Consider the following 24,229-nt stretch of genomic DNA (forward strand, 5'->3'; position numbering starts at 1 on the left):
CATTGGTCATCATCAACTAGTAGATTTGTGCCAAAATTAACTGAAACTGATTGGGAATGCCTTCTGATTATCAGAGTGATATTTTTCCTTTAAAATTCAGCTTCAGTACAACATTTGTCATACTATTCCAATGTTTTTTGTCAGCTTGTGTCATACATACTATTGCAATGTTTTGGGTTTTTTTTTTAGCCTGTATCCTACTATTGCAATGTTGTTGTTTTTTTAAAACCTGTGTCATACTATTGCAATGTTTTGGGGTTTTTTTTTTAGCCTGTGTCATATACTATTGCAAAGTTTTTTAATTATTATTTTTGACAAATGTGTAACAGAAAGGGTGACTAATAATGTGTGTATGGTAGAAGCCTTATTATTATATATAGCCAAGTTATTGTGTGGCTATAAAATTGAACAGTGAATCAAGGACATACAACTAAACTGAGCCTATCTTAATTATTATCTTTTTGGGGCTTGTGTCAATATGCCTCAATCATAGCTGAGTGTGTCCATATTTGCGTGTGCATTTCCAGTCTGAATCATCCCCAGTAGACTTGAGACACATGTGATTAATTCATCTCCAGATACGACAGCCTACAAAACCCACTGAAAGAAACCACATCGGCTAACTCCAATGTTAAAACTGTACAACCTAAATGCACTATTTGGCAATAAGAGTAGACAAGCAATCCATTTAAAATGAGTTCATCACGAGTAGATGCCCGTGGCAGGCTATGATGACATTTGAGCTGAAAATGCAGTATCAGGAAAGTTGCCAGATAGAGGAATGGGGCAGTCCCGAATCCAAAATGATTGACAGTCAGGGAAATATGAATACTATATATCATAGAATAGAGCAGAATTGTCTATGTCCTTCCTCCACTGGGACCACTATTCCTAAGTAAGCTTCACTAAATTATTGAAGGACATTTTAAATAAGTCATCATGAACCTATTGTCTGAGAACGAGGCACCCATGGTCCAGTTCCACAAAAAAACGACTTGATTCTCCCTACAAGCAAAAATATTGCACACGACATTCTTTTTATGACAAAGAATTATTTAGTAGATTCATTCCCTTGATGGCTGCTTAGCAGAAATCAGTTCACTAAACTAGGCCAGTGTGAGTATGTGAAGAGTGATTAATTTATTATGCACTTCTCACTCGAGTCAAACGAATAACGGTGGGAAATAACGCTGTTTTAATTAGAGAAGATTCCATGCTTTGTGCTTTTTTTTTAATCAAGTGCAAGCTTTGCTTATTTAGGGTTCTTCTCATTTGAAGTTGAAACCTAATTATTTTTACTTTAATGAAAAGAGCCTCTAGAGGGAGAAGTGCATTGGTGGCTAAACTAAGATAAGCAAAGATACCAAGCAAAAGTGTTCCAAATTAATACAGTCAAACTGCAATGGACGTCTAATGCTGTCTGTGGCAGCCAAGTTATGAATATAGTTTCCCATTAAAATGCATATGACACCCAACATTGAGAATTCAATTGTCAAACATCATTTATAAATGATTCCTAATGTGTTTCAGGTTCAATTTTGGAAGTCCCATCAAAAAGGATTGGTCTCTTCTTGACAAAATTGCACCACAAGGTGGCCAACGTCAAATACTACAGCAAATGGTAAGTAAGGCCTTCCCCTCTGAAATGTTCAAAATGAGTGTGTAGGGCCCTCTACTGCCTAAAGTCTGAAATTGTACCGCCTACATATCTCTTTCCAGTGAACATAACACTTTTTAAAAATAATATATATTGTCACAATGCAGCACTGACATGATTCTGTAAAATAGCCAATGTATTGTATGTTTCTGCACCCTAAAAAAAAGTAGTATACCAGTTCTACACTGGTTATTTAGAAATGTGTTATTTCTTCAGAGCTGTTTATTTTATTTTTTTAAAAGCACACATATTCAGATTTATATGGGGGATGTGTGACTTACCAAGTAGACCACGTGGGCGACTCTCGGCAAGATCTGAGATGGCTCCCGTGGTTACGGTCTTCTTCATGCGCAAGCCAGAGGCAGCCCCACCCAGTGCGGGCTTCACCAGGGCATCATCGCTATTGGCTCGTTTAAGCTGAAAACAGAAGTGCCCTTAGTAACTGAAGCAGTAACAGCAATAATGCTTGAGGTATATTAGATTTTGGCTCACCCTGACGAGTCGTTGCTCGGACGCCAACGTGTAGGATGATCTGGAAGACCTCAGAGCGCTGGTGGTGGACGAAGAAGGCAAAGAACAAGGCGGTAAAGGGGCCTGCTTAGCACGCTCTTGGAGGCCCGTCTTGGGGGGCCCCAACTTGGTGGCATTTGCTTTAATCATGACTGTGTGACAACAACAAAAAATGATCAACATTCAGGAAGTTATTAGCAGTTAAAAGCATGGGGCAGCCATGTATTTATTTCAAATGCCAGCTTCAGGAAAGTTTTTTTTTTTTCTGGAAACACGACATTTTGATGGAATTGTTTCGAAAAATGAAATGTGAAAAGCAGTTAGCAATGTCGTCTGCAATTGTGACGTTCTATAAATAATGTTTCTTTTGGGGAACTGAAAATTGAGTAGCCGGATTTTCCGACTCTGACAGGATGTGGTTGCAGGCTACACTCACAGGCTGTGACAAAGAAGTTGGCCTTCTATGTCTTTAAGGAAACATACTCAGCTGCAAGGCCAGAGTAGATGTGGGAAATGGAAGGAAGTGGGAGTGCACTTAACATAGAAGAATGAGCGGTGTTCGTGACTGTATATAACTGTATATCCTCTGGAGGAATTGCTGTGTTATTGATCAGGGAAGAAGTACCTTGACCTCTTCTTTCAGTCCAGTTGTCATTGCGATTAGAATGAGAAAAAGTGCTGCAATTATTGATGACCACCTGAAAAATGGCTACCAGTTTTAAGTGTGATTAGATAGGATATATTTCTGAGCATACAATTGCTTTCAAATCTGAAACTTTCAGCACATGTGTAAAATACAGTTTTTTTAATGAAGATTTTAAGGGCAATCCTGTTAACATGGATTGCTTGAACACTGGTTCCTCATTTCTCAACTATTTTACTAACTTTGCCGACAGATTGTAGGAATTAAGCAACATTTGTAAGTAATAAATTAAACAATGAGAGTATAGAGCAGTTTAAAAAATGCAATGTAATGTTGTTGGCTTATATCAGTACTTTTGTGGTCTCTTTACAGTCATATGTTTCCAAGTTTTCTGCAGGCAGTCAAGTGACTATTTTCTTGCACTTCAACACATAGTTTAACCATTGTGATGCCTCTTTTTTTCCTAGGAAATTCTACCACAGCAACAAGAACCTTTTTCCAACGGAATTGATTCGTCAGTGTTCAAGTTGGGAACATCACGACTTGAAGAGTGCAAGTGTACTTCTACCAAGAAAAAGCCAAACAGTAGGACATATACTAAGTTGTTTTCAGACTCGGGTTCACTGCAAAGTATTTTCAAAGAGGGAAACAATCTGAAATATGGCCTTACTAGAACTTCAGGAATATGAGGCCAAGTTCTTTTTGAGCCAAAACTGTGTCCCACTTACTTTATGGTGGCCTAGTTAAAAACCCAGATGTCTCAGAGGTAACCTGACATTAACCAAGAGCCCAATATTAGCTGATCTGGAGATGAATTTTATGAATGGAATTTATTGAATTCATTAATAGTTCCTACATTAGTTTGAGCAAGACTGCCTAAAGTCAATTAAAATACTGCAGTTGTATTGTAGAGCATGGGCAGATAAATGAGGTTAAATGGCAGCTGTTGAACTGGAGTGATGGGGGAAGATCAAATATTTCTGCTGTTTAGATTTTAATCCTGAGTGTGGATTGTTGGCACGCTACACAGGAAGGGAACCTCCAATTTTAGATGTGTGGAGCTCACCACAGATTTTAGACTCATTGGCTGCCATTCATTCAAAGAGTTTGGATTTAGTTTTGACGATTGCACTAACCGTCTTGGTTAATGGCACACAATGGGTTAAGGATGTTGGCGAATTTGATTGTAGAGTAGCTTTCCAAAGGCTGACGGAACTAAAAAAAAATATGACATAAGCCTCATACTGCAATATTTTCCTACCCCATGTTGAATAATTGCGTGTAGAAAGGAATATTATTGCTGCAGTAGCTTTGCAGTACTTTTTATGTTCCTATTATCAAATAGTGCTTGTCAATACCCTTTTTAATGCCATTTGGAAAAATTGCTGTAGTTTAATATTGTTAGGAAGAGGTAGTAGTATTCATAGTATTATTGATATGGCATTGTTATTGTTTTAGAAAACATTTAAGTATCAATACTTTAAAACTTTTGACAATCCTAATCCTAAAATACAAGGATTTTCATCATCTTGATTATCCAGATTACATACATTTCCAAGTAGTAAATTGAAAATAGTACTTTAATCTTGTTTTTGACTGAACATTTCTATTGAAAACAATGTGTAAAATGCAAATGTATGTGTATATTATAGCAAATAATGCTAGTCTACCCTAATGTGAGGGTGGTTCTCTCTCTAGAGATCTGGGCCTGTTATGCTCTTCTGGTGTAATTTAGATCCCACATCCTATGGTATGCCAAGGCTGTAGCATGTGGGTAGGTAGCATGCCAAGTGTGCTTTGGCCAGGGATGGAATGACCCTTAGAAATGAAATTTTGTCACGTGGGCATCTTTAAAGCAGATAAATCTAGGGAGGTGCTCTTCTAAGAATCATGAGCTCAGCTAAAACCAGAGCAGAAGAATGTATTATTAGCTTCACGCTGTGAGATATTTTATACGCTCCCTCTGTGCGCCCTTCAAGCCTGGAAAGATGTGAAACTGAAGCGCACTCGGGTGACTTGGGAAAATCGCAATCTAGGAAATGTGGGTATGAATTGGAATTTGCCAGCATACAAATATAACACTGGGCAAATTTGGAGTGGATTTGGACAGAATGTTTCTAGTACCAGGGTCTTTCTAACGACAGTATTCATGGACGTTCGCCTTTCATGTGGGCTCCCTCCCACGGACCTGCATAATTCAGATGGTTGTCCCTCTGTGTGTGCATGCATGGTGACAAACCTCAGTTAAAATCATTTCAAATGATAAAATATGTATAATATGGCACATTTATTACCACAATACTACAATTTTCAGCTCTATCAGTGCTCAAACATTTTCTTTTTGGATAATACATAACAAAACACTTCAAAATGGAGTTTTATGCAACAATATGCTCCATTGTAGAGTAGCAATTCCCCAACCCAAAGGTTGTGGAGTTGATTTCTCGGCTTGTTGACCTTGTCTAAGTATCCTTGAGCAAGGCAGTGAACTTCACGTTGCTCCTGATGCTGTGTCATTAGCAGGATATAGTCCATTTAAATGCCTTGAAAGTGGAAAGGTGATAGTAATACTGGACTCTGTTTATCAACAGCATTGACATTTAGATAATGCGAGCCAAACTGTTTGGCCAAGTCCCTTTGAGCCAAGCTCCCCGATGGCTTAACTTCCTGCTCCGATTGTGTCAAACTTCGAGACTGATAAACAGCCCGAGCCACGTTGCAAAGACGTTAGCCGTTTTTCTGCGTGCCTTTTCAACTAGGCGGGCCAATGCCATAGAAACACTTGCCAGCATCCAGCAGAAGAAAAGCTCAATGACTTTCCACAACCAGGCATCGTCATGCATTCAATGGCCAGGCAGGCTTGGGAGAGCGAAAGAGGCACTGCAGTTTTTGGGAGTGCGGCATTATGCTTTGAATCTGTAATCTTAGTCTGTTTCATCTTTACTTATGTAATCACCTTCTAGACACATATTTCACATTTATTCTCACTCATGCTCCCATTGTAAACTCGCCTGTCTTGTTAAACAAGATAATGATCTCTCGAGCTTTCTGACGTCCAATCACGTGGCTCTCCTCATCCTTCTGATGATTATTGAAATGAGTTCATGTGAACTGGGAGGGTCGGCAGTGAATGGTCGCTATTTTTGTCAGTGGCAGCCTTTTATTAGGTTAAGTACTTTTTTAGAAATGCTTGTTTAGTTCAAACAGATGTAAAATATCTTTGGACCATTTGGAATACTTTACATATTTTAGATGACACAAATACTTTTTCCCAGATGGCATTCAAAACCTTATCATCTCCTTTCCTCAATTAAAACGCCGCCAACATTACTGAAGGACATTTCAGTCCAACTAGACGAGGACAAACACTGTATATTCGCTGCTTAGCCATGACTCACAGAATTTCTGATAAATCTATTAATGGTATCCAACAAAATACTGAATCAACACCCACAGCCGCTCTATTGTCAAGAAAGGATCCACCGTTCATTTTTGTTTGCTTTTGCTCAAGGGCAGGGCCCTCAGAAGTCACTCTGTATGATTTATTACATCATCATCATCATCATCATCATGACCCAAGCATATTTCATAATAGCCCGCCTTCCTTCCACCCTCCGTACCACATCACAAGGTCACATTAGCGCCACGTGTAGACAAAGTACTCCAGCACGGGAGCAAAGCATTATTAGCGGGATAATGGAAGAAGCTGCACTGAAAACGAGACCTTCAATTCCCTGTTGAGAATCAGGCAGTCTTGTTGAATGATTCCCACGGCAACAGCGCTTCAAGCCACTGAGCATTGTTTCATGCCAACTCTGGCATGTGCCACGAAACATGGGTCCTTCCCAGTTAAACCATTGACTATAAATAGCAAGTAAATGACAGGAACTGCCTGGGTAATGATTTAAACAGATGATGAGAGCAGCCAAATGAAAAAAAGACTGAGGCTCATGACTTCAGTTTCCACAAGATGTCAAGTCTAGGACAAAACCCCAAATCACAGACAGCTAACTAGTTGTAAAGTGAATTCTGAAGTGTAAACAACTATTAAACTCTGTTAGAATCATATTGAGGTTCGCATTCCCCCCAAAAGCAGACCTGTAACTATTTCATATCCTGTTGTGGTAAACCATAAAGGGAAGGATAGACTTTATTTGGCGCAAAAACAACATTTACGTTCAGCATGCTATGCTTTTTGGTGCATATAGGAAAGTATTTTTTTTTCTCTTTGGATATTTTAAAAGCAAGATGAAAGAAGGCAAAGCTCTCATTTGCTGCGCCCCAAAATATGACTGTAAAATCCACTTCATAGTCAAGCGGCTGCATAAAAACAACACTGTATATTTATACATAGAATTTGATAGGCGTTTTCCCTACTTAATCTGTTGTTTCCATTTTTTTTTACACGAAATATTTTGGCGACCTTATCAAATAACAATCAAACATTTATTCATTGATTTATAAAAAAATCCAATGTCATAACAACCATGTATGTACACAAGACATTTTTTTTTTATAATTTCATTGCAATATAGAGACTTCTGATGACGTTATCACCCAGCAGCCTTCCAAACTGCAGACACGCGGTAGTAATTATATTAATTAGGTCTATAGCCAACAAATAAGTCAGTCGTGCCAAGCGTGTTGCTGAGTGAAAGAAAAGTGGCCATTAAAAACCATTTGAACAGCAAGATTTCTCTGACAAAGCACATTAAGCTGCTGTATTTTACCAAAAGCTTCACTAATGAGGAACAGCTCGCTCTGTATGATGGTAAATTGGACTTCACAAACTAGTAGTTTGAAGCATTCTATAATATTTCTCATAATTTAGTCAGCAGGAGTTTGCTCAAATAAAAACAGAAAATATCTGTTTACTAATTATAAGGCAGAATATTATCATTATATCAATTTGACCAGCATAAGAACAGTAAGTAGTTTCACACAGATTTTTTTTTCAAAATAAAAACAATTATCTTACATTGATCTAATAATAAGCTTTGGGACAAAAAAATGAATATGAACAGAAGTAAATACTAAAGTCATCATACCAGACCAATTAAGGAACCATACAGTTTAACAGCGTCATAAATTCATCCCCCAAAACATATGACATCCACAGATCTATCATATACCGTCGAAATACTCAAATCTAATAAACGATCATCGACGTTTCCTCTTACCAAACCATCTGTCATCCGATTTAAAATGATGGTCCTTGGGATTTCTCCTTGTAAATGACCATCATACACAGGAAAGGCAAAGTTTATCCAAATGACACAAGGCAAGCAATGAGTATTAGTCCGATCAAGAGCTGCAGTTGTGTTATTATTGTTATTATTATTATTTTTCCTCACCTATTCTGTATTGCTGCCGAGACGCGGCTGTTGTCGGGCCAGGATGCAGCCGACGCGACCGCCTCGACCGCTTTGACTGCCGTCTCAAGTCACAGCTGGCGCACCATAGGTGGAGCGCCTGGCGCAGTCCTTTGCGCGCACTGCGGGAAATGTAGTCCGTGCGGCTCACCACTGCGCCTTTTCGCTATTAACAGCTTCACTGTTGCATCAGTAAAACAAAGCATTTATCCGATTTTATCTTGTATTTGTTAACTATATATTATGCTAAATTAAACACTCCCTTATTCATACTATAGCTTGATATACATAATCTGACACATTTACAAAGGAGGGATCCAACTCCAGGGTGAATTTAACATTTATAAATTGATCATTGTTAAACAATAATTTCAATCACTGTTTATTCTTCATTTTGATTTAAATAAAACTGGAACTACGTATAATATTGTCGAACGGACCGAAAGTGCGCCTCCTCCTTGACAACTATATTTACCTAAATCGCTGTCATTGGCAAACATGGCTGCCCCCACTAGTGCTGCAGATTCTAAAAGTTCCCCTCCATATGATGCGAGCGTGGAAAGCCCGTCGATCCAGTACAGTATGGTTTTGGCTCATTTGATCGGGGACAAAAGGACCGTAAGGGACTTGAGTCCTGGGGTCATGGGGGGACTGCCGGTACCCCCAAAAAGCGAAGAGCAGAAGAGGATCGAGAGGGCAATGGAGAGTTGCGCCTTCAAGTCTCTATTAGCGTGCGTTGGAGGTAAATACAATGTTATAATGTTACTATTTATGTGTCACGTACACGTGCTGAACACGTTTATGTCTATATAATAACAAGTTGAGATTGCATATATGTATCAAGATCATGTATTGTTTTGGATTGTTCTACATAGGGTTTGTCCTCGGAGGAGCATTCGGTGTCTTCACCGCAGGCATCGACACCAACGTGGGATTCGATCCCAAGGATCCCACGAGGACCCCCACAGCACGAGAAGTCCTCAAAGATATGGGCCAGAGGGGCATGTCCTATGCTAAGAACTTTGCTATTGTAGGGGCCATGTTCTCCTGCACAGAGTGCATCATTGAATCGGTATGAAAACTGAGGAATATGTTGTTTATGCTCTAATTTCATATCTAAATTTTTCATTTCAACTGTCATTTCTCATCTCAATGGATCCAATTGTGCCACATAGTGTTCATGTGACCAAAGATTTATAGCAGGAAAACCCAAATTATTTGGGTCTATTTTATTTCCAGCATCGGGGCAAATCAGACTGGAAGAATGCAGTATACAGTGGCTGTGTAACTGGAGGCCTAATTGGGTTCCGTGGTAAGTAAAGCTCCTATTTTCATGATGTTGTTTGCATTTTTTGTCTTATGCCCGTACCTGTTTTTTTCCCCCATTTGTGTAGCTGGTGCAAAGGCCGGGGTTCTAGGATGCGGGGGCTTTGCCGCCTTTTCTGCAGCCATTGAGTATTATCTGCGGTAAAACAACTATTGTGACTGTGGTTGAGTTTATGCAGACCAAATATGGGAGACGCACGCCTATTAGTCTGCAAATGGACAACCTGTGCAGAAGCCAATTACAACCAAGGTTCGTTGGATTTCTGTGGTCATCTTACAAAATGCCATTTTTTGTTAAATGGGTGGCCAATACTGTGCAAAAGTCAATATGTTAAAAAAAATATTATGTTATCTTTTTGGTCATTTCCATGGAGTGAGACCAGAACACTGCTCAAAGATGTAAATATACTTTTTTTTCTTCCTGATTTGTAATGTATATTAGTGTCATAAACAAGACATTTAATGTGAATATATAGGGGTCTTGTTTTTTTTTCTCCCAAAACTGAAAAAAAAACATTGTAGGTCTTAAAACTTTGGGTTTATAATAAGATTTCCTACTTTATTTCATTTAAATTTCAAACTTAGACAATCAGGGTAGATACATTCACATTTTTGTGTGGTTGTATGCAGTTAGGCAGAGAGGACTACAATGGTATTCAGCACTAACATTTAAAATTAGTTTCACAAGAACTGCAATTAGTGGTACTGATCAAACATTTGAAAGACTGTTGGGAGTAGTTCTGGCACATTCCCTTGTTTAATCTCTTCCGACTGCATGGGTGTCCTTGGGCCGGTCAATGCGGTAAATGTACTCGGCCGGAACAAAGTAGCCCAAATACTCCACGCTTTCAGGTGTAGTATCGATGTAGTAGTGGCCACCCTCTCCATGGTGGCTGAAGCAGTGGGTGTGTTCCACACGCAGGTCCAAACCCTTGATTTAAAAAAAAAAAATTAAAAAATGACATAGGAGTTGACCAGGGTAAAAGAGAAACCTTTTGGCTGTACTCATTTATATACTCACCGGATCTTTGGACACCAGAACTGTCTGGCAGATGAGTGGTGCATTCACCTCAAAATGTTTGAGCCAGCTGTTGACCTCTTCATCTGAATTAAGTGGACAGACTGAGAACTCTCTGGGCTGTGCAAATAATAAACCGTTAGCAAAAGTGATGGACAATTGGCTTAGTTTCCTACAGTGCGTTAAGGAAGCAGGCAGCTTTTCATGATCAGGCACTGGAAAGATTTTGCTGGTTATAAAATTCATATTGGAATGAGGGCCCCAGAAACCAAAATATGCAGTCAATTTTCCATAATTTTTTTTCAGAGTCGCCAAGTATAGACAGTCATATTCACCATGATATGGATTTTGGCTTTTCCTCTCTGGATAATGAACGTACCACCCAAAGCTAGACTTTTATCTGGGTACTGAACTTCTAGAGTCTTTCTCAAGGCTGTCACAATACTGCAATCTCCTGTTCTCTTCTTTACCCGGACTTCAATAACCTGGAGGAGACAGATGGAGAACACTTATTACTTGACGTCCATTCCTTCAAAATGCGATCAAGATGTTCACCATAGTAAAGGCTTGTATCTTGATATTTATTCTCGTCCCTGTGGTCTTACCTTTCCTGGCTTCCCTTCACAAGCGTAAAGATTCCCAAGCAGTCCAAAGTTGCAGTCAGAGAATTTGTCGCTGTATTTTTCTTGCAAACATTGGCCATCCACTGGATTGATGGAGGAGAAGTAGCTGCTATTCACTGCAGGCCTTCCATCGGCTTCAGTCAGAACCACTGGCATTAACTGGGTTAGAAAATATGCAACAAAGATTATTAGTCCCTTGCATCTAAAAAAAATCCAAGTCAATAATTCTACCTCAGCATTCATCCCCACAATCCTTGAAGGAACCGCTCCTGCCCCAAAAATAAATGCTCCTTGTAGTTCCAGCTCTTTCGATATAGCATTCAAGTTGTATTCCTGTTAGACGAATACGTGATAACGATATATATACAATATATTGGAAACTGGGTGAACTTTAGGCCAACGTGCCTTGTGCTTTTGAACCAAGGGGACCAAGTAAGGGACACCTCCCACATCTGTGACCCGAGGACTTCCACACAAACCTGAAGAGGAAAACATCACGTGCAATGAATGCAGTAGTGCAGAAAAAATATCGTTTTTAATCGCCCAGCCCTGGTTAAACATGAATTTGTTTGTTACACAGTAAAATACCTTTAACGGGGAAGTTGAATGGTTCCTTTGTGAGATCCGGACATACCATAACACTCACTTTAACTTCTGCAAAGTTGTCCTCTAGCCCTGTTTGTAATACTACAAAAGGGAGTATGTATTATTGAGTTGTTACACTCGTATGATCGTCCACAGTGTCGATTTAAATATACTACAGTTCTTACCAGAACGTAGTTCCTCCAAATCTGGGACATGCAATTGAAACTTTTCAGTTTTGCTGACATCTGCCATGACTGGATTTAAATGTAGTTTGGTAACGATGGAGGAAAAGTGAAAAATAACGTCGGGCTGAGGTGCAATAGAGAGCAAATGCTTTAGTTAGATAGTTATCGTCGTTTATCTCTGCCGTCGCAAGGCAAGTTGTTAACGAAAAAAACAAAACAATAAAAGGATGGTATGCTTATCTTGTTTTCATGTGTTCTTTGGTGAAGCTTGACGTCACATGGCAAAACACTTCCTAGTTTACCCGGAACACGTGGGAAATTTGACAAATCTCTAGTGTGTATGATTTAGAAATTTAAACAGCATTTAGTCCATAAAATGGATCTATGCTTATTTCCGATATAAATGTAAGACTTGTGTTCGCGATCCAACGTACATGCAAATATGTTTGATGCTCAAGATGATCTTAGTGTTACTCAGGTCGACGCTGGAGTTGATGTCTTTTCTGAAGGAAAACAATTTCACATTATAGAAAACTCCCCTCCTGATAATGTGAAGGAAACATCGCAGGATCTCGAATGCTCAGCGGGACCAAGTCGCCAAATTCCAACATCTAAAGATGTCGTTGTGATTGACAGGTACAGTGTTTACCAAAAATGTCAAAGCATTCTTTGCTTTGTGAATTTGTAACTGTAATGTACTAGTGTTGGACGATATGATGATGTATAGTCAGAATCTGAACGATATATTCTTTGCAGTGATTCGGGAGAAAGCCTATTTCTGACTCAAGTTCCAGTGACCCAACTTCCAAGTCTCATATGCCCAAGTTCTCCACGTTACATCTATGAAACCGAATTGGAGGATGCTGAGAGAGACACTTCTTTTCACAGTGATGATGACCATCACCATAATAAGCTCACCAGGAAAAAAAGGGCAAGACAGACAAAACTTCCAAAATACAACTTCTCATTTTTGGAGGGGACCACATCTAAGCCCACACATTTATCCAGCGAGAAGAATCGAAAATTCCATGTAAGTATCATTGGACGTTGCTTTCTAGTGTATAATAACTCACCTGTTTATTTTCAAATGAGTTAACATTTTATCTAACCCTTTTTTCTGCTTCTTCCAGAATTATGTGATGGGCAGCTTCTTTAAATATTTAGAGTTGGCAAAGGGAGATGATGATTTGTGGGCGTGTCTACCTACAGTTGATCAAGATAATGAGGATATATCACCACTAACAGAGTGAGTTTTTAAGACATTTCATGTTTTATGTACTAGCTAATCATGTTTACAAATTTGGACTTCTGTAGTCTTTTACTGCACTTTGCGATCACTGGATTATTTTTTGGCAGAATTGAGTTAATAATTTAATACAGATATTAAGATATTTGCACAATGTATAAGCTATATTTGTCTCTTGCTGAGTAGATTATTTTACAAATGTCATTCCAATATTTGCAGAGATGAAGATGACACACATGACAAAGACATCCAAGTGGTGGTAAGTACATTTGCACTCTTTGAGGAGAAATAAAAAATGATATGTATCCAATTTTGTGTTATTTTGTAGGGAAATAAATGTTTTCTGGTGAAATCCAAACCAAAGTACAAGCAACCCTGGTACAAGCAGGAGGGCAAACTTGGTACAAAGAAGAAAAAAGACAAAATTTCAATTAATGTGCCAAAGTCAAGTGGTTCTTCTGCAATTCCTACCAATCACACTGAAACTTTAAGAGGCAAAGTATTACAGATCCAAACACCACAAGGCAAGGACACTCTTTTTCTAGAAGAAACAGAAGAAATTGTGGATGCAGAAAGTACAAGTGTGCATGTGCCATTCCAACATTTGGACAAAGACGCTGATGGACGTTCCAGGCTTGGAGAGGATGAGGATGACAACCATGATGGTGCTCAGGTACTCCAGACCCATGAAAAGAGAATAGGCAACTTTGAAAATGTTGATATCATACTAGTGCCAGATTCTGAAGAAGAATCTGTTGTCTCCGTAAAAAAGAAGAAGAAGAAAAAGAAACAACGTAGGGAACATGTCGATTCAGATTTGGGTGGAAGTGAAATGGACGATTCCACGTGGTCTTTCGGCCGGAGTGAACTCGGCGACGAAGAAATACGAGATTTCCAAGATGATAAGAGGCCAAAGAAAAAGAAAAAGACAAAAAGATCAAATGAGGACTTGAGGACTTTGGACATTATTGCAGCTTCTCCAAGAACTCCAAAAAAGAAAGCAGGCGCAAGGCATGTCGGGTACACTGTAATTGATTAAAAACAAAAACAAGAATAAGAACAAATCAAGCGGAGTGATCCCAGAAGATGATGACTATGTGAACTGAGAAAAAAAAGACAAAAAGACTTTTTCCTTCCTTTTAAAGTAGCGCTGATGTTGATAACCCATTTTTACTTGGAACATTTTCCAATGAATGATCTTATATTTACCTTCCCATTTTTATTCAATCATTTTAAGCCATATTTTTCAATGGCCCATAGTTATTAAGCATTGTTTTCATTGGTATTCTGCCAATGCTTCAAATATAAATATGTTTTAAATCCAAGTTCAGGCTTGAAGGCTTTCAATTTGACACTTGAATGAGCATCTCTGCGCTATTTATTGAGTTGCGCTCACCACTTGTCATACGAATACAAATGGAACTTTATCTTGAAAAGACTTCCCCGGAACTGCATCAGTACTACTCTTTCGCTTGTCACAATTCCCACCTTGTTTTAGTAAGGCAGCATGATAGCAGCCACAGTCCGATCGTTCAGGTGGAGATTATGTCGTTGACGGCATCCCACTTGAGTGAGGAGACGCCCCCTAGACGCAAACGCAGATCCGCAGCCTGCTTTTAAGAATCCAACGAAACGAGGAAGCTGTCAAGGCCACTTGGAAACTTTTTTTCGGGGGGTGTGTGTGTTGTCTCCTGCCATGTCTTCGTCCTCCTCCTCCTACAACAACAGCGGTGCGCGGTTCAGCCAGGCCCGGAGAGTGGCGATCTTCGGCGGCACACACGGCAACGAGATGTCCGGTGTGACTCTCGTCAACCTGTGGATGAAGAACGGTGCCGAGATCCAAAGAAAGACGGTCGACACGAAACCTTTCATCACTAACCCGAGAGCTGTGGAGAAATGCGCCAGATATGTGGACACGGACCTGAATCGAGCTTTCACTCCGGAGAACCTCAGGTAAGAGGAAAGGATGACGCTTATAGACGTCCAATTCATTTTCAAATGCAAATGACCATCACTACTAGTAGACATCCAATCCAGGGGTAACTGCAAGGAATGTCACCCTCCCAGTTCTCATGGATCTTGGATTGAATGTCTATTGCTGTCAATGGCAGTTGGATTTATAGCTTTGGCGGACTTTAATACATTCAAATGGGATTGGCTCTTAGTGGCTATGCAAATGGTTGTCATAAGAGTAAGAAGAGAACAAAAACAGAATGTATCATTGGAATGATCACGTGGTTCCGAGTACCATGAGTTGTTTACATGTTCCAGCATCGATCTCTCACACAGGGTGAGGGAGAACCGCCTCCTGGTCATCAGCTGACTGGCAGCCAGTGCACAAACGTGAGCAAAACGTGACTGGGCTGCCAATGATTTAACAAGACCGCCCCCCAGTTAATCCAAAAAAACACACACACACCTATACAAGACCCAATGTCCTTGTATGAGTTCCTTTTCGTGTGCACTACAGCGGAAATTAAGTCTTATGCAAAGCCATGCACATGCAAAAGCAGCCAAATGAGGTTTGATAACAACATCACATCTTCCCCTTGGATCCCAGAACATGATTATGTAATAACTCGGGATGTCCCCATCATGTATTTTTTTTTGCACACAATTTGGAGTCCCTTAGTTTTGTGATGTACGCACATTGATCCAATTGCTATGCTATGTATTAAGGAGATTTAAAAAAAAATGCAGATCTAAATGTAAAATATGATGACTTTTAATGATGCTGTTTTACTGTTAGCTTCCCACGGGAGGTAGCAAAAGTTTTTTTTTTGGTAACTGACTTATTTTATGATATTGTCACTTGATGTTTCTAATCGTCTGATCTTTAAATATCTCCACATATTGCAGACTTTGGTGTCATTCTCGAAGCTTTGATCCTTTGCTAAAAACAGCCCGCCAGGCATTTTTACTGAACCAAAATAGAGCGACAACTTGATTTTTTGTTTGCATCCGGTCAGCGTCGCCACTGTGCTTGTGTGCCCATGCACGGCTGATGGAACAATAGTAGATATTCACTGAAAATAGGGATACAAAGTGCAGATGTGTGCACGCACGGACAATATGGGAGGGGGAGCTTCTGTTGTACAGTAAGTTTGAGAAGGTCCTAGACGTGGTGTCAATGTGAAATGCTTTAAAAAGGACCAAAAACAGGATAAAAATGACAGTGCAATTGTGTATTTTGTAATGGAATCATGATGAATAAGTTCTGTCAGGCTCATATATAATAGATCACCTGGGTTTTTAGTCGTTGTAGTAAATCTAGAAATACATCTCTCTCTAAGTGTTTTCTATTATCCTCGGGAAAAAAAGGCATTGCTTTATTGCATCCTTGAAATGCAAAAGCACTTTGTAGCATTTGGCTGCTAATGTTTGCTACTAACTGTCTTTTAATGGTTTGTGTACTTCAGTGCTTCGGGTGGGAAGGAGTTGCCGTATGAAGTGCAAAGAGCTCAGGAAATCAACCAACTTTTTGGGCCAAAAGGAAGCCCTGAGGCCTACGATGTGATCTTTGACCTTCACAACACCACCTCCAATATGGGCTCCACTCTTATTCTGGAGAACTCCAAAGACTACTTCAATCTGCAGATGATGAACTACATCAAGGTTCAGTATTACTTATTAGGATTATTATCTTTTGGTCCAAATACTATTGAAACTCTAAAGGAAGACTCATTTCCTGCTCAGTTTCACCATTCATGCAGATTCTGGATATTTGCTAAACCGTTAAAGTGTTACTAACTTGAGAAAGCAGTTTTGCTTCTCCTGAAATTCCCTCAACAAACAAATGTGCTTTTGTCAATACTCCACTCCTTCAGTCGTGACCTTAGTTAAACTTTTATCTTCAAGTTTATCTTTAATGATTAGCAATGCAGCCCAATGTAAACCATAGTTATACTTTAACCTCTTTTTAAGATGTAAATAACCCCACTGGACCATATGTATAAAGTATTTAATTCCTATTTTCTGGTTGTGTGACAGAAAGCCATGGCTCCCGCCAGTTGTCTGGTTCTTCTGAATGAACATCCTCTTCTGAAATATTCCACTTCCCGCTCGGTAGCCAAACATCCCGTCGGTGAGTCCCTCAAAATTAAGTAGAAAAGAAAAATACCTGCTTAACTGCATTTTTTGTTGTTGAATTGTTGTAGGCCTGGAGGTGGGTCCTCAGCCTCAAGGAGTTTTGAGGAGCAACATATTTGAAGCAATGAGGGTTATCCTCAAACACGCCCTGGATTTTATCGCTCTCTTTAATGAAGGTAAGCAACTCATCCCGTATTCAATTAAGGTAATGGATCGGGTTTTTACTATTGATGCCTTTTAGTTTGGCCATTCCTAAGATGTTATACAATAGCATAAACGGCAATCTATTGTGGCTGTCTTCACGCCTCATAGCCTAACGAGACGTGCAATGAGAGAGGACAAGTTGCTCACGGGGATGCCAACCAATGCACGTGGCCACGCCTACCCAGAACAACGTGAGCCATGTTTCCGTGCAGCAATTTCCCAAATCTTTGACGTAAACAACCCCCCGTGCCAAGCTATGACTGTGAGCCGCAGTTGGATTTAATCCAAACTGGGCTGCTGTTGAATAGAGTGCTTGTTTGGAAATGGCCTGATTCAGTGTTTAGTGCCAATGGTATGCTGAGGGGTGGCCATCTTGGGTGGGGCAATCGACGTTTGGAAACTAGATTTTGCGGCGTCAACATGTTATTCCTTTCCATTTTTGCACTGTATCAGCAACACTAAAATGGGAAAGAAAGAAAAATACAGTTTAAAAAAAATGGGATTCATTTGTTCAATTATTTACAATCAACATCTCTGTTTAGGCATGGAATTCCCGTCCTGTAGTGTGGAAGTTTTCCGGGTTTCCGAGAGAGTGGACTACCCCAGGGACGCCAATGGCAATATTATTGCCATGGTGCACCCCAATTTGCAGGTAAAAAAAAAGAGAAGGAAAAAAAAGTGATACATTCTGCCTTTCCTTGCTTTTATTGCGTAAGTAAGCAGTTTGTAATGGTACATTGAGCAACACACTCGAGTGACTTCTCTCTTTCCTTTTGCTGTGATTGTTTTTGTTGCAGGACTGTGACTGGGAGCCATTGAACCCGGGTGACCCAATGTTCCAAACATTTGATGGGAAGACCATTCCCTACCAAGGCAGCGGAACTGTTTATCCCACGTTTATCAATGAGGCGGCCTATTATGAAAAACAACAGGCATTTGTGACCACTCGACGGGAAACTTTAGTGGCAAGTTCCATTAGAAAAGCATGAGAATTTTGGAGTGAGCACGTGCACCAACACATATATTTGTCTTTATATATATTTTTGCACTTTCTTTCACACATAATAGATGCCATCTTTTGCGCAGCGGGTTTATTATTATTATTGCTTTTGGCAAATCAATTAACTATGCAAAGAACATCTTTGCAAGGCAAATATTTTGCTTTGACGAATCTTTAATCTAATCTGAAGTTTTGAGGTGTAGTATATATATTGTGGTTATGATACTCTTGTTATTTAAAAGTATACTTTTAATTGAAACAATCATTAAAGATTTTATTAGTTCACGCTTTAGTATTATTAGTTGCTGTATATTTCCTATTTTCACGCTCAGGAAGCTAATTAGGATCATAATCTGTGACCCTTAACCCCAAACTGTCGTGATTTGTCTTCCTCATGATTATATACTGCATTTGTAATACTTTAGGAGATTATTTGTGGCCTTTTGAAGATACCTGTCTGTAACTCCTGTAGTTGCATCTGTGGTGCTCTCCTCTTGTTGCCTTAAAATAACTTAAATGCACTGCCAAATTTTAGTGTTGATGTGTTGCTCACATCTATTTTAATAATAATAGTAGATGCTCTTTATCCTCTATACACAATGAAAAAGCAATTTCTGTCTATTTTGATATTCTCGTCCTGTATGTATCAATTGCTGCCTTGTTTGGGCAGATGTGGATTGTTTTCAATGTTTTTTTTTGTTTTTAAATGTATTTGTCAACATCAGGGTATACTTGTGGTCCCCTTGTCACTCAAAATGTCATAATATTTCATGATTATGCTATTGCTATTTATATGCTAATCAAGTTCACTGTCCTGGATAGCCAATATAGTAATAGTCCCCAAAATAAATGTAAAATATCGAAGCTGTAATTGCCATGGCATGTTTTCAATGTTGGGATGTGGTTTTTCAAAATGTTGCCACAAGAGGGAGACAGTACCACAGATTGTGGTGGCACAGTATGTACTATTGCAAAAATGCTATAAATACATATATCTTTGTTTTGCAGTTTTGACCTGTCATTGTTTCTACCCCAATACTACATACTGTCAGCCCTCCGAGTTCAAATAGATTGGACGTCTAGCGTTGTCAATGGTAAGCAATGTCTTTATATCCTTTCAGGTCAAGACATTGGCAATTTACTTTGGAATCATCCATAAAACCATCAGAATATTATTTCTAATTATTAAAGTAATGCAAAGCACGTGTTATAACTTTGAGTGCACTAAATCGTGTATTTTTTAGGTTAGTAGTAGTTTGAAAAACCTGTCATGTCAAAAACAAAACAAGTTGCTTTCAAGCCAACTGGGACTTTCAAATACCCAGACATAGAATTCGAGAAGGCCGAGCGATTATTAACCACATACTTTTCTTTTTTATTTCATTTTGAATAACATATTCATACCATGCATCTCCTGTATATAGATTTAGTGCTTTGAGTAATAATTAAGGAACATAAACCTACATCGCTGGTTCTTTTTTTTTGTTCCAGGAAGTGCTGAAACTTTTTTTCTACCACAACATTATACTATATCCGCACACCAGGTGCACGCCTTCCGATGTCATTTTCCTCGTGTAAATGTTTGATGATGGGCGTTAAATTGTCGTTTTTACACTGACAGACTGTGATTTTGACTGCGATCGTTAGGTGAGAACATTGGGGGAGACATTTTGGCATCGTTAACCGCTTTCGATCGACACGGGATCAACGCGATGTGGGAACAGGAGGAATTTGCGAAACACTGGCGGAACGAATTCCCCGATGGTAAAGTCCCCCAAATGAACTTGAATTCGATCGAGGACATCGAATCGCAGTTGGAGGCTTCCAAAGTCAACCTGAAGCTGCTGCAGAAGGCTCTCTCGGAGGAGAAATTCAAGGTGATCTACCTGCAGACAACCATGGCCCGACAGCGGAAGAATGACGCCGAAAGTTGCCAGGGTAAGGACGTTAACTTTAACGCCGATACAACGAGTACATCCCATCGACGGGGCGACGGTTGCGAGGTTAAAAGAAGTGAAATGTCCGACGCGCTCCAACCGACCGCGAACGCCACCAATTCCTTCAGCCGGGAGCGCACCAAATTCAGCGGCAGGGCCGGCAAACCCGTCCCCATCCCTGTTCCACCTCCCAAACCCAACCGACTCGCTCCAACCAAACCCGATGATGACAACAGCGATCGTGAGTACGAGGATTTGGAACTGAACGAGAATTTTGTCAGAGATAACCTGTTGGTACCCAAGGCCGGCAGCAGGGACACACAGAAGATGCTCAGCATCCATCATCCGGAAACCAGGCGGCCTTTCCGCCTGAGTAGAGACTTGGATTCCGGGGATGACAGTCGGATGTCGCCTCCGCTTCTCCACGTTGGACGTGGATCGGGATGCAGCACCCCCGACAGGAGGAGTGATGGCTACCTGAGTTCGGATCACGACGACTCTTCCTCTGCAGGTACTTTATTATAGTATTGAGTTTGGGTGGGAATTACAAGGCTCATAATAACCATTATAATGCTATATGGCGATATAACAATGATCATAACACGGGTCAAGAAATGCATCTACTATAAAAGTATTGAAAAGAAAAGAAAGCTCTTTCCAAACAAACAATTATATTTTTCTGCCGATTTGTCTAAAACAGTTTATGAGAATATTTAAGGGTAAAATTGCTGTAAATAAATACAGCTATAATATAAACAAATGAGAGTATTTCTGAACTGGTTGCCTTCCATTGAAAATGATGGACGTCCAATTCATTTAAACTGGGTGAATGGCATGTTTGAGGGCCAAAGAGTTAAACCAAGGCCCTATGAAGGGTTAAATAGAAGATGCATCTTGGCTACAAGAGTCAACCATTTTCTTGAGTTTCCATTTTGACTTCCTCAAGTTGCTTGTCTGCATGTCATGTGTCAAATGCTGCTGACTAGCAAAAGTATGTAAATAGAATTTGAGGAAGCCTTTTAGGTACAGTGTTTATTCTGATACACTGCAATAACAAAGAAACAAATTTAAGCCATTTTGACAAAGATATGATGGCACTCACTCAACATCCAAGTGATTATGCAGTAATCTACTACTAAAAAAAACGAAATGTTCATATTTTTTTACAAAACATGTTATGAATTGGGACCCAAATAATGTTAGGAGTGCAAAAGTATTTTTTTTAATTCATACATGTTTAAGATGATGATAAATGCCATGCAGTAAAGGACACAGCTGAACTCCAGTTGAAACTAAAACAATGGCAATATTGTTTACCCATTTTGATTGTTTGTTTGTCATTGTTATTAGAAGTTAAGGCATTTTTACAGACTCTCCACTATCTTATTCTGTGCTGTGACATCTGGATGAATCATTAGAACGCCCCAGTGCTTGAGGAAGACAATAGGAGGTGCGGAAAAGTGCAGGAATAGTCAGCGGCATTTAACGGTCCGTGCACACTTGGCCTCGGAGCAATAGTACATGTCAGACTGCTGGTCACCGAGCAACGGCGCCCGGGCCCACGCCGCCGCCGCCGCCACCGCCGTTCTCCTTCACGTCGGCCCAGCCGACGTCATTCGTCAACTCATGCGTGCCCTAGACTAAAGAAAAGTCATCTCTCTTTCATTGTTAGATGATGATTCCTCGACACAGATTGATTCAAATAGGATTGGTCATCTAATGTCGTCTGGCCAAATCAGATGAGTATATAAAAAGTGCTTAAAAAATGGACAGTTATTTGAATGCGTCTTGGAAAATCAAGCAATTCTTTGCAGGTCACACATTTCTTCTTCTTCTTCTCTATGGCTGGATTCTTCTCTCACATAGGTGAAACTTGTTCAGGCATGTCGTAGACTGCAATTGCAACTAAGGAACGGGGAGAGCAACAATGTGCAGCGTAAATGGCGGCCCACACTGTTGATTTGGAGTACAGGTTTTAGATTGTTGAGCATTGAGTGTCTGAAAATGGTGATTTGAAGTAGTTCTAATTTGGATTATTTGTTTGCCATCTGTGTGGTTGAAGTCTTTTGAATGTTCATTTGTTAGTTGTGCAGGAAGAGAGACAGACAGGATGGATTAGTGGTGACGTAGTGATGTGTACTTTGCAGCATTACAGTACTGTTTGTCTACATAGTGTTAAGGCACACTTGCACTATTCTAAATCTTTTTTTTTTTTCTTCGAGTCAACTTGTAGTAAGAGTGAAAGAGTGGGCTGATGCCATCTCCCTGATTTCCTGTCAGTGACTGATTCACACTCAGTCATTTCCTTGCCTCATGACCAAACCCTTTTAATGTTGTTCAGTCTTTACCTCCAGTTAATGTAGTACAGGATAGATAATGTGAGTTATATCTGTATTTTGCTAGTAAGTGAATAGAATGTATGATCATCTATGGTCATCACTGCAAGTAGAGTTTTTGAACTTGTGGTGTACTATAATACACAGTTAACTCATCCTCTTCACGTCTGTATTTAGGTTCATCTCATTTCTGGAACGACTTTGTCATGGTGGTTGCCGATGTGGAAAAACATTTATTTTTATTGGCTCTATGAATCAACACCTCAATGACAGGAGAAGTGGCGCTTCTTTAAAATGGCCTTGTGTAGTTCAGTCCAGCCAGTGAGTCATGTCATGGGCGAAGAAACATTGTTATTATTAGAAGGATAGGGTGGATCTGCATACCAATTTGCTCATTTCCCAAATTTCCCCCAAAAAAGCAACATCTGATTTTTGTTCCATTATGTTAATAACTTTTTGGGTGGGGAATGAGAATTTGATGTCTAAAAGATGCTTGTTTTGATCTCACACATCTAACTATTAATTCTTTCAGTACTATTGATGATGACAGTGAATTAAAAGAACTGGTACTTTTGTAAAATAACAAATCAACATAGTTTAATGATGTGCATTTTTAAAGTAAATAATCAAATTTTAGTACTGACAAAATCCTTTAAAAACCACATGTATTAGCAGAAGCTAAACACTAGAGTGCAGTGGTATACTGGGTTCACTATGTCTATTCGTGTACAGTTTTTGGACATATATTTGCCTCCTGCTTATCCAGAAAAAAATATATATTGAGTCAGATTTCATAAACCTAATGATTCACTGTTAAAATACATAACCATAAGTAAACATCCTCCAGTGAATGTTTGCTAACTAACTGTTACAAATGTTTTTGGCATGTGTCACTATAAGAAAGCAGGATATGCAGGTTTTGTATGTTACACATGATTTATTAGACACAACATGTGTTTTACACTGCCTAATAATCATAGTGCGATGTAGGTCATTTTAAAGTTGGGAGAACAAAAATAATTTGCTAAATAATTCCCCTATATAGAAGTGCCCCACCCCACCAGGCAGTGTTGTTCATTATAATTGGGTGATAAGGGATTTTGGGGGGCTGGGGGTGGTCGCTCTTTTTAAGTATAAATCAGGTATGAGAGAATCCTGTTTGCCAAAACACGTTTGATGCACGCGTGCACTGAAAAGTAGGCACATGTGCAGTAATGGAGATATGCAACTGTAATTGTCCGAGCAACAACGAAGCAGGAAGACAAATGACTCATTTGTGCACTTCAAAATAATCCCAAGGGCCTTTTTAGTACTTTTGCACATAATAAAAACAACAGGTACCAGACGGTAACAAAAAAAAACACCCTTGATGATTAACTGAGCTCTCATTTTAACAAGCATTTATCACTAATGCACTCGCAGCTTTTTAATAATGGATTGTCATTGCTGGTCTCTCCTGCCCCCATTTTTACCCCGCCGCTAAAACAAAGAGATGTGG

General features: G+C 39.6%; 5 protein-coding genes across 5 annotated transcripts in view; 3 read left to right on the forward strand and 2 right to left on the reverse strand.

Annotated features, from left to right (window-relative positions):
• The window catches only part of specc1 (sperm antigen with calponin homology and coiled-coil domains 1), a 23,535-nt gene extending 15,259 nt beyond the window's left edge, over nucleotides 1–8,276 (reverse strand). Inside the window, exons 1-3 of the mRNA XM_077741074.1 lie at nucleotides 8,165–8,276; nucleotides 2,150–2,321; nucleotides 1,939–2,074 (exon numbers count right to left, since the gene is read on the reverse strand). Coding sequence (XP_077597200.1) covers nucleotides 1,939–2,074; nucleotides 2,150–2,317 — 304 coding nt within the window. The 5' untranslated portion in view covers nucleotides 2,318–2,321; nucleotides 8,165–8,276. The remainder of the gene's footprint in view (nucleotides 1–1,938; nucleotides 2,075–2,149; nucleotides 2,322–8,164) is intronic.
• timm22 (translocase of inner mitochondrial membrane 22 homolog (yeast)) lies at nucleotides 8,051–12,033 on the forward strand. The gene is made up of 5 exons (XM_077741081.1): nucleotides 8,051–8,924; nucleotides 9,058–9,254; nucleotides 9,422–9,494; nucleotides 9,577–9,758; nucleotides 10,833–12,033. Exons 1-4 carry the CDS (start codon nucleotides 8,681–8,683, stop codon nucleotides 9,651–9,653), a joined length of 591 nt encoding a protein of 196 aa, XP_077597207.1. The 5' UTR covers nucleotides 8,051–8,680; the 3' UTR covers nucleotides 9,654–9,758; nucleotides 10,833–12,033.
• bkgd (beta-keto-L-gulonate decarboxylase) lies at nucleotides 10,047–12,521 on the reverse strand. Its single transcript, XM_077741077.1, has 9 exons — nucleotides 12,354–12,521; nucleotides 11,920–12,250; nucleotides 11,738–11,836; nucleotides 11,555–11,628; nucleotides 11,381–11,482; nucleotides 11,132–11,308; nucleotides 10,862–11,011; nucleotides 10,530–10,646; nucleotides 10,047–10,439 (listed from the first exon to the last, which is right to left on the reverse strand). Exons 2-9 carry the CDS (start codon nucleotides 11,984–11,986, stop codon nucleotides 10,266–10,268), a joined length of 960 nt encoding a protein of 319 aa, XP_077597203.1. The 5' UTR covers nucleotides 11,987–12,250; nucleotides 12,354–12,521; the 3' UTR covers nucleotides 10,047–10,265.
• A 2,340-nt stretch (nucleotides 12,522–14,861) lies between these two features.
• Nucleotides 14,862–19,465, forward strand: aspa (aspartoacylase). Its single transcript, XM_077741078.1, has 6 exons — nucleotides 14,862–15,118; nucleotides 16,585–16,780; nucleotides 17,156–17,249; nucleotides 17,323–17,430; nucleotides 18,001–18,110; nucleotides 18,256–19,465. Exons 1-6 carry the CDS (start codon nucleotides 14,862–14,864, stop codon nucleotides 18,445–18,447), a joined length of 957 nt encoding a protein of 318 aa, XP_077597204.1. The 3' UTR covers nucleotides 18,448–19,465.
• Nucleotides 19,466–19,984: 519 nt separating this feature from the next.
• abr (ABR activator of RhoGEF and GTPase) overlaps nucleotides 19,985–24,229 on the forward strand; it is a 42,582-nt gene continuing 38,337 nt past the window's right edge. The window contains exon 1 of the mRNA XM_077741413.1: nucleotides 19,985–20,906. Within this exon, the coding sequence (XP_077597539.1) occupies nucleotides 20,171–20,906 (736 nt within the window). The 5' untranslated portion in view covers nucleotides 19,985–20,170. The remainder of the gene's footprint in view (nucleotides 20,907–24,229) is intronic.

The sequence above is a fragment of the Stigmatopora nigra genome, chromosome 19 (assembly GCF_051989575.1).
Source record: "Stigmatopora nigra isolate UIUO_SnigA chromosome 19, RoL_Snig_1.1, whole genome shotgun sequence".
NCBI lineage: Eukaryota > Metazoa > Chordata > Actinopteri > Syngnathiformes > Syngnathidae > Stigmatopora > Stigmatopora nigra.

Coding starts and splice junctions, on each gene's coding strand:
- timm22 (XM_077741081.1), top strand. CDS start 8,681: ATGGCTGCCCCCACTAGTGCTGCAGATTCTAAAAGTTCCCCTCCATAT. Junction 8,925..9,057: donor TCTATTAGCGTGCGTTGGAG/GTAAATACAATG, acceptor TGTTCTACATAG/GGTTTGTCCTCGGAGGAGCA. Junction 9,255..9,421: donor CAGAGTGCATCATTGAATCG/GTATGAAAACTG, acceptor TTTTATTTCCAG/CATCGGGGCAAATCAGACTG.
- aspa (XM_077741078.1), top strand. CDS start 14,862: ATGTCTTCGTCCTCCTCCTCCTACAACAACAGCGGTGCGCGGTTCAGC. Junction 16,781..17,155: donor AGATGATGAACTACATCAAG/GTTCAGTATTAC, acceptor GTTGTGTGACAG/AAAGCCATGGCTCCCGCCAG. Junction 18,111..18,255: donor TGGTGCACCCCAATTTGCAG/GTAAAAAAAAAG, acceptor TTTTTGTTGCAG/GACTGTGACTGGGAGCCATT.
- bkgd (XM_077741077.1), bottom strand. CDS start 11,986: ATGGCAGATGTCAGCAAAACTGAAAAGTTTCAATTGCATGTCCCAGAT. Junction 11,837..11,919: donor TTTGGAGGAACTACGTTCTG/GTAAGAACTGTA, acceptor TCCCTTTTGTAG/TATTACAAACAGGGCTAGAG. Junction 10,440..10,529: donor TTCTGGTGTCCAAAGATCCG/GTGAGTATATAA, acceptor TTTTAAATCAAG/GGTTTGGACCTGCGTGTGGA.